This window comes from Podarcis vaucheri, assembly GCF_965113315.1.
Source record: "Podarcis vaucheri genome assembly, chromosome: 6".
NCBI classification, from domain to species: Eukaryota; Metazoa; Chordata; class Lepidosauria; order Squamata; family Lacertidae; genus Podarcis; species Podarcis vaucheri.
Window position 1 is genome coordinate 19,857,970 of NC_138764.1, and position 13,373 is coordinate 19,871,342.

Genomic DNA, 13,373 nt, shown 5'->3' on the forward strand with positions numbered 1-13,373 from the left:
TATCACAATGCCCTGTTTATCGCACTGAATGCCACTAGTATTGTTTATTAATTTTTGAAATGCATATAACGTTGTGGTTTAATTATTCTGTTTAGTCTTGGTTTTGGCCTCTCTTGAACGAATTCAGGATGTTTTTTTGGGGGGTGGAGGGCGGTATTTTGTCACACTGAGTTCACCTTTCTCTCATCTCTGTTTGTTTTACCAAGAACAACAAAATCAAACCCCAGCCAAGCATCTCAAAGCACTCACTGCGGATTAGCAATGGTAATAAGCATTTGTCGTGAAGTGGCTCTTGCCAACTGTAAAGTGGAACTTCTCACTCTCTCAGTTTAATGAGTTTAATAAAACTTAATGAAACATTTTTAAACTTAATGAAGTACTTGGGAAATGTATGGGGAAAGGATGTCTGCTCCACTTAAAAGAGGAAAGAGGCCATCTCACTGGAAGCAACGCAGGTCCTGTTAAGCTTTTAATGTTCCTCCGAGGTTAATTTGCGTGTTTTCAATGTCTTGCGCAGATAAGTGTACCCTAGAAAAATCTTGTTAGAATAATTCAGAAAAATAAAAACATTCTCCTTTCATTATGTTGGCTTCACTGGGTGCTCAAGGGCCTTTTAAAATGATTTGTTAATTATTTACAGCACTATCGTACTAATATAAAAGAGGGTGACATCACAGGGAAGCTCAAGAAATGTAGGGCTAATTTGTTCTTATGGCCACTGGCTCACAGAAAAGAAGAATTAAGGAACAAATGCTCCCTTCTGCATACTAGCAAAGAAGGCATGATGCTTAGGTGTGGCATGGACCAAGTATAATGGCAGCCATTTGCAGGTTTCCCATAGGTATTTATTATTTATTCATTCATTAAATTTGTTAGTCACTTTATCTTGCCTAAGGCAACCCATAAAAAGGTAAAGGGACCCCTGACCATTAGGTCCAGTCATGACCGACTCTGGGGTTGCGGCGCTCATCTCGCTTTATTGTCCAAGGGAACCGGTGTACAGCTTCCGGGTCGTGTGGCCAGCATGACTAAGCCACTTCTGGCAAACCAGAGCAGCACACAGAAACGCTGTTTACCTTCCCGCTGGAGCGGTACCTATTTATCTGCTTGCACTTTGATGTGCTTTCGAACTGCTAGGTGGGCAGGAGCAGGGACCGAGCAACGGGAGCTCACCCCATCGCGGGGATTCGAACCGTGACCTTCTGATCGGCAAGTCCTAGGCTCTGTGGTTTAACCCACAATGCCACCTGCGTCCCTAGGCAACCCATAGCGACTTGTAAAAACAAGCAAACCAATGAAAATGCCCCCCTTGTTTCGCCCCTCTTTTTTGTCTTCACAATAACCCCACAAAGGTTGGTAAGACAGTGACTACCCAACATCACCCAGCAAGTCCCTTGGATTTGAACTCAGGTCCGGTTACTATTCCACACTGGCTTTCTCCCATGCTTCCATTGTGGTGATGCTTCTGTTTAACTTCCTTCTAATAGTAACTGGTGCTGCAGCTTGCCTGTGTTTCTGGTTACACCCGAATATCTCTGTTATCGCTGCCAGCCTCAAATACGAGGAAATTACTAAGCAGGTATGTACAGAGGTCTGTTGCATTTTAGCACAATAAAGGTGCTACTGCAAGGAACCCAACTAAGTTAGTCAGGTCCATTAATTTCAAAGGACCAACTCAAAGGTTAGCTACAGCTCACTGTTTTTTAGAGTAATCAAATAAGACGCTGACAGAGAACAGTTGTGAACCACCACCTCTAGGTAACCACAGACCCTCAGCTTACAAATTCTCCATGTAGCATGAATGACTGCTGTAGGCAGAAAATGTCTGCAATCCTGGTCACCTATGGTGAGCAGGAATGGCTTCCAGGTGACCAGGTTTGTTCTCTTCTCCCTCTCCTTTTAAGCCGTTCGTCTCCAATAGGTTACGTGGTTGCAGGAAGGCTCTAAATCTCTCTGCAAGCCAGCAAGCTTTCTGGGAATAGGTTGCTGGCCTTTGGTTTAATTCAGCCACACTCTTCTAACATTCTTAGGATTTGAACTTGAAAAACAACATCACTCAACACCCGACTACACAGGGAGAAGAATCAAGCGTTATTCACTTACTCCCTTTCTGTGCTCTTTCAACATAAAGGTAAAGGGACCCCTGACCATTAGGTCCAGTCGTGGCCAACTCTGGGGTTGTGGCGCTCATCTTGCTTTATTGCCTGAGGGAGCCGGCGTACAGCCTCTGGGTCATGCGGCCAGCATGACTAAGCCGCTTCTGGCAAACCAGAGCAGCGCATGGAAACACCATTTACCTTCCTGCCGGAGCGGTACCTATTTATCTACTTGCACTTTGACGTGCTTTCGCACTGCTAGGTTGGCAGGAGCAGGGACCGAGCAACAGGAGCTCACCCCATCGCGGGGATTCGAACCACCGACCTTCTGATCGGCAAGTCCTAGGCTCAGTGGTTTAGACCACAGCGCACCCGTGTCTTTCAACATAGCTCATGCTTTAATGAACTCCCCAGCCCCTCAATTACTAATTTCTGATCATGTATGAGCCTTTTTTTGGCCCTCAGATTTCCAAATAATGCCCTCAGAATATTCAGAGGGTGTTATTGAAGAATCTTAGTGGCAGTGGAGTGATTCCTAGTTCGATACTGGCATCTCCCAGGATTGTTTGCAATACACAATACCTCCCTCTACACACTTGTCATAATATCTTATATTTTGCTAGCCTTCAAGGCTTTAGGGCTGGCCTTCAATTATTTGAGAAACATAAATACTGAATGACAATTGAGCTCCATCTCTTTTCTTACACCCGAGTATAAATGTTCACCACTCACCTGTCTGTTCTGGTCTTCACCCCACCCCCACCCCCCGCTATAACATCGCCGTTTGATTTCTGGGACTGTCAAACTCACATCTTTCAGCAACGCTGGCTTTGTTTCAAAATCTTCAATCCCAAAGAGAAATGAATGAACTTGCTGAACTTCTGCGGAACAAAGAACTGTAACTGCTCTAAAGAAACGAGCTTGCCTTCGTGACTGCAGTTGACAACATAGCTGCAGAATTGTGTGTGTGCGGAGAGAAAGAGAGGCATGTCGGAGACTTCCTTGTAAGAGCAGGTCTGTTAAGTGACTCCAGTCAAAGGCAAGATCTCCCAAAGTCCCATTGTCTTACATGGAGCCCCAGGCAGAGCTTTTAACTCACTTTTGAAATGTACACACACATATTCACCTTTGACTTCCAATAAAAATATATTGTACAACCAAGGCTTGTTTTTTGGGGAAAAAAAGTTCGTGGGTGAGATTGGATCATGACAAAAGCTGCCATTGCGAGTTCTCTTAAGAATCTTTGCAATCAACAGACAAGATATTAGTACAGTGGTACCTTGGTTTATGAACTTAATCCGTTCCAGAAGTCCGTTCCTAAACCAAAGCGTTCTTAAACCAAGGCGTGCTTTCCCATAGCAGCGGGGGACTCAATTTACAAATGGAACACACTCAACAGGAAGTGAAACATGTTCTTATTCCAAGGCAAAGTTCGCAAACCTACTTCAGGGTTTGAAGCATTCTTAATCCAAGTTGTTCATAAACTAAGCTGTTCTTAAACCAAGGTACCACTGTATTTTAAACCATGTGCTGTGTTTCTCCAGATATTCTTGAACTCCAACGCCCATCTGAAGGCAGCCTGTATAGGAAAGTTTTAGTAATGTTTAATGTTTTATTATGCTTGTACAGTGGTACCTCGGGTTACATATGCTTCAGGTTACAGACTCTGCTAACCCAGAAATAATACCTTGGGTTAAGAACTTTGCTTCAGGATGAGAACAGAAATCACGCGGTGGCGCCGCCGCAGCCCATTAGCTAAAGTGGTGCTTCAGGTTAAGAACAGTTTCAGGTTAAGAATGGATCTCCGGAACGAATTAAGTACGTAACCAGAGATACCACTGTATATATGTTGGAAGCCACCTAGCGTGGCTAGGGCAACCCAGTCAAATAGGTGGGGTATAATAATAATAATAATAATAATAATAATAATAATAATAATAATAATAATTGAATAGGACGTCCCTGTTTTCATCAGAGAAATGTTAAATGAATAAATCAAATCATGCATTATGAATCTAATAGGGTTGCATCCCTATTAGTTCATCATTTCATCAGACGGGTCCTATTGTCACCCATGTGGAAGATTTATCATTGACATAATTTATCATACTTTCTGGGAAGGCAGAATTATGTGCCCAAGCAACCTGCCGTCGGTGCCGCCTTGAGTTTTCAAAAATATGGGTTTGCTTGAGGTATAACGAGCTCTCTGGAGGCAGTGAAGAGCAACAGCAAGTAGGGTTGTCAAATTGTAATTTCAAAATAGTGGTCTTCAGGAAAAACGCCAAGGGGCAGACAAGGGAGTAAAGATCTGCTATCAACGAACTGTTGTTAAATGATAGTTAAAGTGGATTTGGCACTACTTCCTCAGGCACAGCTACTGAAGAATTTTGAGAGTGGCAGAAATGTTACAATGGTTTGTACCCGTATTTTTCGCTCTATAAGACGCACCAGACCACAAGACGCACCTAGTTTTTGGAGGAGGCAAACAAGAAAAAATAAATCTGAATCTCAGAAGCCAGAACAGCAAGAGGGATTGCTGCGCAGTGAAAGCAGCAATCCCTCTTGCTGTTTTGGCTTCTGGGATAGCTGCGCAGCCTGCATTCGCTCCATAAGACGCACACACATTTCCCCTTACTTTTTAGGAGGGAAAAAGTGAGTCTAATAGAGCAAAAAATACGGTATTTCTTCTGAGTGGTGGGGGGAGAGGGAGGGACACACATTGTTGAGGTTGTGACTGTAAAATCTGAAGCATTTTTAAAGATGTCCCCTCAGCCAAATCTTCTGAGGGTATTTGGAGGAAAAGTGAAAGAATTCTATTGAACCCTAGATATTTTCCCACTCATTTTCTCCACATGAACACTAGCATGAACACCAAGTTGCATAGTGACAGATTCATGATTGAAACCACTGGGAAAAGTTCATCCGTGATCGAGGAAAAATGTGATGGGCATTCTGTCTAGTGCTTCTTCAAGTCATATTAAAGGTAAAGGGACACCTGACCATTAGGTCCAGTCGTGGCCGACTTGGGTTGTGGCACTCATCTTGCTTTATTGGCCAAGGGAGCTGGCGTACAGCTTCCGGGTCATGTAGCCAGCATGACTAAGCCATTTCTGGCAAACCAGAGCAGAGCACGGAAATGCCGTTTATCTTCCTGCCAGAGTAGTACCTATTTATCTAGTTGCACTTTGATGTGCTTTCGAACTGCTAGGTTGGCAGGAGCAGGGACCGAGCAACAGGAGCTCACCCCGTCACGGGGATTCGAACCACCGACCTTCTGATCAGCAAGCCCTAGGCTCTGTGGTTTAACCCACAGCGCCATCCGTGTCCTTTCAAGTCATATTAGATGCACATAAATGATTTAACTGTATGAATAAACTGAGCACAAGCTTCGGGTTGCAAGCTGGCATTCACTTTTGCAACCAGCTGCCTTTGCACATTGCATAACAAGATTTCCAGGCTGCTCCCTTACTTTTCTGGTAATGTTTTTGACTGACTTCATCTCCAACAATGACGATCAATTGCCTAACTTGCTCTGGATGGATGAAGGCGGCAGAGTGCTGGGCTTCCTTCAGATGATGTGACATTGCGAGTGTGACATCACATGCGCTCGACACATGATTGGCTCCCTCAATCTTGGGGGCAACTTGGTGCCTCTGTTGACTGCACATCCAAACGGTCCCATATGCACTGTACTTTTCAAGCAGTATAATACCACTTTAAGCAGACATGGCTTCTCCCAAAGAATTCTGGGAACTGCATGAATGAATGTTTAAAATCTGGGGATTGCAGTTTTTTAAGGGTGCTGAGAGTTATTGAGAGATCCCCAATCCACTCACAGAGTTACACTTCTCAGAGAGAATTCATTGTAACGATCAATACCGCTTCCCTCTGGAAATTGTATTTCTGCGAGGGGAGCACCTAACTATTCTCAGCACTGTTAGTCTAATAATAATAATAATAATAATAATAATAATAATAATAATAATAAATTATTTATATCCTGCCCTCCCCAGCTGAAGCCGGGCTCAGAGCGGCTAACAACAATAAAAGTAACACAGCATTATAAAATTAATTCATTTTAAAATCAATTCAAAATCAAATTAATGGCAACCATTGGGCTAGAGTTCTGTGAGGAGTACCAAAGGCGGGGGTCAGACTGTGCCTTGGCCAAAGGCCTGGTGGAACAGCTCTGAGTTTGGGACAATAGAATTTGGGAGAATATACAATATCCCACAAGTATCCTGTTTCCCCCTGCAAGAGCACTGTGACCATTTTGGGCACTGTGACATTGTGCAATTTTGCACTGAGAGCTCACCCCCTCCCCCCAAAAAACCCCACATTTGTTCAGGGCTGTGAATTCATGCAGCACCCGAAAATGCACAGCCTCAAAAAAGCACCTCTTTTGGGCTCTGTGTTCTCACATGGGAACACAGACTCAACATGTTGGAGGGTATGAATTCACAATTGTTTAAAGTGGTATGAGACTGCTTTAAATGTATAGTGCCGATGGGAGCTCATGTTCTGGTACAATTCGAACAGGTTTTTTTTGACCCATGAGAATACTCAAAAGTCATGTATTTCTCTGGTATAGCCATGGTATTCTCAACCATACTACAGTGTGTATGGTGTACTAAGGGAAGGGTAGCACCTCTGGTGGGGAAATGCTGTACTCCTTCTGGCATAATTTGTCCACCTTGGTCCCCACTCTGCTCTCACCTGTGGCTCCTAGAAGCTGTTACCATGTGACAGTGGCTACACCTTGGGAAAAGGCTCCAACTGACTGGCTAAACCAGGAAAAGGTAGCCTATGGGTGTATATCAGAGCCTCTTTGTGTTCACCAGAGCCCTGGATTACCCTGTTTCATTCTGGGAGAAAATTGCCCTACTGCCATTCTTCTTGTATCCCATGTGAGATTAGCACAAGTTTCCAGTCTTCCCCACGATGGAAAATATAGCCACTTGAGCCATGCGTACAACTCAGCAGAGCATACTGAAAAAGACAAGGCCCTTTTCAAGTTTCTTAGGCAAGCAATCCATCATTACGTATATTGCCTTGCCCCATAAATGCCCACCTGACCACTCCTGTCTGCAGAAACGGCACTTTCACAAGTGCTACATAATTTTGCTTTTACACATGCAAGGAATGTGACCTTTAGTGTGGCAGCCTCTACACTTTGAAACTCTCTGCCCATTGATATTAGTACCTGATTTTATTTTGCCATTTTTGAGGCTGACTTGTTTTTAACATCTGAATTTATCTATCGTTTTAATGTATATATATTTTGTAAACTACTTAGAGGTTACTTAGATTAAATGGTGCCTAAATCCTGTTAAATAAAATGGGAACAGTCAGGTGACTCAAGTGCTACAGAATAATTTTATGTTATAACTTTTTAGCTTTGTCTTGGCTGGCTTCTGTATCAAAACCAAATACCTCTATTTTGTCCACCACCCCTTTCTGGTCAGAAATGCAATATCAAGGATGCTATTCATTTTTTTTTTTCTGAGAGGGGAAAATAATGAATCCCACAGCGTTTCTTTTTAATAACTGTTCAGCTACAAAATTTTATTGGTATCCTTTTATGTTCCCTCTAGAGGATGTAATGCACAAAAGCATTGCCACGGAACATATAAAATTACAAATGAAATTTATTGTAAAAAGTAGAATGTCTCCTAGACTGGTATCAGTATTTATTTTCATTCATAAAACAAAGCCAAAAAAAATTTGCAGGTATAATATATTCATTTGTCAGCGAGTTCATGGGTGTAAATTGCCATCCAACGTTATTGACTGATATAAGACAGATATTGAAAAGACAATTTAAATGTACTCTTCCAAACATAAACTGTTCCACAAAAGCACTGTAAAAACTCCGTCATGGTTTTTATTTTTTCTGTTGTGCTTCACACTTATGGTTAACTACATAATTTGGTTGTGTCATAATCCACTGTGTTTGGCAATTTGGCATTGAAGGCCTGCAAAGCAGATTGAATTCTCACCACCTCACTGGTAGACAGCTTGAGTCTATGACGCAGCAGGCATGAGAAAAGGTCTAGACGACGTTGGCCGGGTGGAGAGAGTTTATTTACACGGTCCCTTATCTCTAGAAGTTGCAAGAGAGCAGAATCCTGGGATCCCTGAGTATAAGGGTAGTCCAACTGCAAAATCAGGTCCCGGATTGCTTCCGGGTCAAAGTGCATGCTGTAGCCGAACACTTGGATGTTGTTGATTTTCATGTAGCCCAGGTTCCGGGAGGGATCGATAAACTCCAGCGGTTCATAATAGATGCTCTCATTGCCATTGGGACCATTCGACTTAATACGACTCCTCAAGTAGATGTGGACCGTTTCAAAAAAGGTCTTCCACTTGTTGCCTAGAGTCAGCGTCCAGTTATAACACTGAAGCGGTAAGTCCAGTTTAGTCCGCTCCCAGTCTGGGAAACTGTTTTCATTGACAGGCATAAACCAACTCTCGGAGTGGCTGCCTCCAAAAGGGTTGACGTAAACGGCTAGGACAGGCTCCAAGGTGCTGTTCTTTGTTAGGCAAATTTGGAGAGAGAGACCCAAGATCATATGGACCAGGCTGGATTTGTACTTGTTGCTCTTCAGAGTAAGGAGCATCCTTTTGCGCCAGGAAGGGTCAAACCAGCTATTGAGACGCATGTCGTTGCTGATGAAGATTGCATGGACCTCAATCCGGCGGTCCGTTTTCTGCAATAAATACTTCATCTCCAGATCTTGGAGGTCTGTCTCAAACCCAATGTAGTGCTCCGTTGAGTCTGCCACCTCAGGCTTGCAAAGGCCTTGGCTCAGCATATACCCGGTGTTACAGGTCCCACAGCGGGTACGGTTGTCAGGAGCGCAGGATAAGCAGGCAGAACCATCTCCCACAGCGCAGGGCAAGGAGCCAAGGCAGACGACCTGGTCATTTGGGCATGTGCATGAGTGAGTCTCTTCAGAAAAGCTGCCCAGGAGGCCATTCTCATTGCAGTAAAGAAAGGACTGGATGCGGTTCAGCCAGTAGGTAGAAGACCTGTGAAGCAGAAAAAGCAAAATGCACAGTGAGATGGAACAACAACAACAACAACAACAACAACAACATATTTATTAATATCCCACCCATCTCGCTGGGTTTCCCCAGCCACTCTGGACAGCTCCCAACAGAATATTAGTAATAATAAGAATAAAGCAATAAAACATCAAACATTAAAAACTTCCCTAAACAGGGCTGCCTTCAGATGTCTTCTAAAAGTCAGATAGTTGTTTATTTCCTTGAATGATGGGAGGGGATTCCTCAGGGCGGGCGCCACTACCGAGAAGGCCCTCTGCCTGGTTCCCTGTAACTTCGCTTCTTGCAGTGAGGGAACTGCCAGAAGGCCCTTGGAGCGGGACCTCCATGTCCAGGCAGAACAATGGGGGTGGAGATGCTCCTTCAGGTATACTGGGCCGAGGCCGTTTAGGGCTTTAAACGTCAGCACCAACACTTTGAATTGTGCTCAAAGGTAGCCCCATGTGGAATGCATTGCAGTAGTCCAAGCAGGAGATAACCAGAGCATGCACCACTCCGGCGAGACAGTCTGCGGGCTGGTAGGGTCTCAGCCTGCGTACCAGATGGAGCTGGTAGACAGCTGCCCTGCACACAGAATTAACCTGTGCCTCCATTGACAGCTGTGAGTCCAAAATGACTCCCAGGCTGCACACCTGGTCCTTCAGGGGCACAGTTACCCCATTCAGGACTAGGGAGTCCTCCACACCTACCCGCCCCCTGTCCCCCCAAAGCAGTACCAAGATTCTAAACACTTTTGTTCTACAAAGAAAAAGACATAAACCACCATATGGTGGGCATTGGTGGTGTTATTACTCTGAAAGAGCCAAATCTACACGTTGGGTGGAGCTGCAACATAAACTTAACTGTAACTCCTGTAACATGTTAAGGAACAAATTGTTGCTTGGAATATGTGTGCTTCCCTCCCCAGGCACCCTCAAGAAGTCGAAGTCCGGGTCATCCTGAGCTCTGCTCAGTGGTCAGCCAGATTCTTCAGGAAGCCAACAAGCAGAACATGAGCCCTCTCCTGGTGGGGTTCCCCAACTATTGGTATTCAGGGGCATATTTACACTGTTGGTAAATATATAGCCATCTTTACTAGCAGCCTTTGATAGCTTTATTCTCCATGAATTGTCTAATCCCCCTTGAAAGCTGTCCAAATTGGCAGCCATCATGACATCTTGTGGTAGTGAATTTCATAGTGTTCACTGAAAGATTTCCATATTGTTTATTGTAGTAGTCCCAGGAATAATTTCCTGAATGAATCGTAGCACAACGATCCTATTGATGGGTAGATGAGCATTGTCTTTGCATTTTCCCCTCCATGTGCAAAACAGATGAAGATACTCCTTTATGTTTCTGCCATCTCATTTCCTCCCTTCCAAGTCCAAAATTAAATAACAATGGGAACTAACAATGGAATCTGGAGACTAGATTGGAAAGGGAGAGTTTCCAGGAAAACAGACCATGTGGAATGACAATGGTTGAGAGAAACAGTGATCTTCATTGTAGTTTTCCAGGATGCTTGTCCCAGTCGAAGAACTGCATGGATTGAAGAGCATATTTTGGCAGTGGCTGTGTCGATTCTGTTTAATATTGATGAAGGTTTCTGCATACTCTTTTGCTGTTCAAAACATGCTGTGGTGCAGAAAATTCAAGAGGCCAAATGCACTGTTGATTTAAGAGGTGAGTAAGTCAGCATGGAACTGCTCCAGTAATTGACATTAGGGAATTGTAGTTTTTCTTCTGTACCATAAATGAGATGTTAACAAGAACATAACATAGGAAAGCTAAAAACGACATCTGAGATGAAATAGACCAGCTCAGGTATTTACTTGAATAATAGCAGTTTGTTTTGTATGATGAATTGATGATTGTCACTTCCATTCTACATAAATCTAAATTACTATGCACTGAAAGCATTCCACCAGGCCACATAAAGTTCCATGCACATAATATCCCTTTTCCTTTATGAGGGAGGGGGAAGAATCAGGGTGCTATTTTTATGAGGTTTCACATCACATATGTGATTATGTACATGGTAGCAGGAGTCACACTATGCTTGGCCTCCACTATTTGAAGACTGCCACAGCCTGGCTAACTGAACTAGGTCATAATCAGGTCAGGTATCTTATATAAATTAGAAAGAATTGGTTTCTTTGTGCAATAGCTTCAAAAACACTCGTTGTGTCATTGGCACAGTGAATACTCAGCGGGTACAAGGTATCCCTGGGAAAACAGGTACAAAAAGAGACATCTCAAAGTTGTCTTCCAAGGTCAGAGATGCCACTTAGGGCAGAATTGGAGGTTACAGGTTAGCTGTCACTGTGAGCCGTAACCTCATGTCTCTTTCTCTTCTGTAATTTCTAGTACAGTGGTACCTCTGGTTGTGAACGGGATCCGTTTCAGAGGCCCGTTCGCAACATGAAAAGCCCGCAACCTGAAGCGCTGTATCTGCGCAGGTGCACAGTGCGATTTGGTGCTTCTGCGCATACGCGGGCAGCGAAACCCAGAAGTAACCCTTTCTAGTACTTCTGGGTCGCTGCGGGACGCAACCTGAAAAAACGTAACATGAAGCAAATGTAACATGAGGTATGACTGTAAATAAAAATATGTGACATGAGGCATGAGGTTCATTGCATTCGTTTTCTTAGTTATAATGTTAGCACTTCTATCCTGATTATCTAATATTCCTTTTACACCACATTACATGTTGCATTATTGCTTTTTGACCGATATGCTGCCAAGTCGCACTCAATTTCAAATAGCAGGAAAGAACTATACACTGTCCTTTTTTTCGTCTTGCGAAATTACAGATACAAAACTGCAATTTTCCAAGTTAATGGGGTTGCAAAAGATTTTCTTCATCCCCTGGAAGCAATGAACATGGTAATGAGCTCTCCTAAACTTCTACTAGATTCTCAGAATTGGCTTTTATGTCATGTGACAAATCATATAAAAGATGGAAGTTATCAGGTAAGGAAACATCAGAAAAACGTAAAGCGCTGTCTGAAATACCAAAAAAACCAAAAACGTCCCGGCACATGTTTTATTTACATGTCTCTTGTTCGTTGTGCAGTCTGTGTGAGTTTATGTGGATACCTTGAGCAATCCCATTTGTCATATGCTCTCCATTTTCATCCTCTGTGACAAGAGAAGTGTGCCAATATTCTTCAAGCCCATTCTACTCCTGAAAATCTCTTAAGACGAATCAAAATATTGAGAGGGGCCTGCAGGTTTATGTACTCCATCCCAGAACCTCCTCCAATGTGTTTTTCTGCTCTCTTCTATTGCCATTCCTATTCATGGTTTCATGTTACATGTGCTTCTATGCCAATTATGGTTAACTTGTAGCCAATGCTTGCAAATCCACTCCTACACTGATTTCAGTTCATGGTTCATAAAGGAAGCACAATTTGTATCAGCCATGGTTTGTGTCAGTACACTCGTATAATGAAAGAGTTTTAACTAAAAGAAGGGAGATTCTATTCAAGCAAACCCTTTAAAGCTACTCTGTGAACTAAATAGCTAATAACTAATGTGTTAACACATAACATTATTAAACCATGATTATTTGATCGCTTTATGGTTTGTTCTCAGTTTAAAAACCTTGGTTTGTTTTAACTATGGTGTGGCATTATGTGTGAACCCATCGCGCTTCCTTAACCATGGTTTGGTTGGCTATCCTACCCTAGTAAAGGTAAAGGTAAAGGGACCCCTGACCATTAGGTCCAGTCGTGGCCGACTCTGGGGTTGTGGCGCTCATCTCGCTTTATTGGCTGAGGGAGCCGGTGTACAGCTTCCGGGTCATGTGGCCAGCATGACTAAGCCGCTTCTGGCGAACCAGAGCAGTGCGCGGAAACGGCGTTTACCTTCCCGCCGGAGCAGTACATATTTATCTACTTGCACTTTGACATGCTTTCGAACTGCTAGGTTGGCAGGAGCAGGGACCGAGCAACGGGAGCTCACCCCGTTGTGGGGATTCAAACCGCCGACCTTCTGATCGGCAAGCCCTAGGCTCTGTGGTTTAACCCATGCATCCCTTATCCTACCCTACATGATCACAAAGATTGCTACAAAGACACGAGGCGTGACAAGCTGATAAACAAACCACAAATTTGCAGAAACAAGCCATGGTTTGTTTGATTGCTTCTGTGGTTATCTGTCGTTATCTCCTAGTTTGTTAAACCATGGCTTAATGTTATGTGTGTATCAAGTCAATGTGTTAACCAT

At 43.5% G+C, this 13,373-nt stretch overlaps 1 protein-coding gene across 2 annotated transcripts in view; it reads right to left on the bottom strand.

Annotated features, from left to right (window-relative positions):
• Positions 1-7,726: 7,726 nt before the first annotated feature.
• The window catches only part of BRINP3 (BMP/retinoic acid inducible neural specific 3), a 275,919-nt gene continuing 270,272 nt past the window's right edge, over positions 7,727-13,373 (bottom strand). For both annotated transcript variants that reach the window (XM_082225464.1, XM_082225465.1), the window contains exon 8: positions 7,727-9,128. In XM_082225464.1, coding sequence (XP_082081590.1) covers positions 8,012-9,128 — 1,117 coding nt within the window. In that variant the 3' untranslated portion in view covers positions 7,727-8,011. The remainder of the gene's footprint in view (positions 9,129-13,373) is intronic.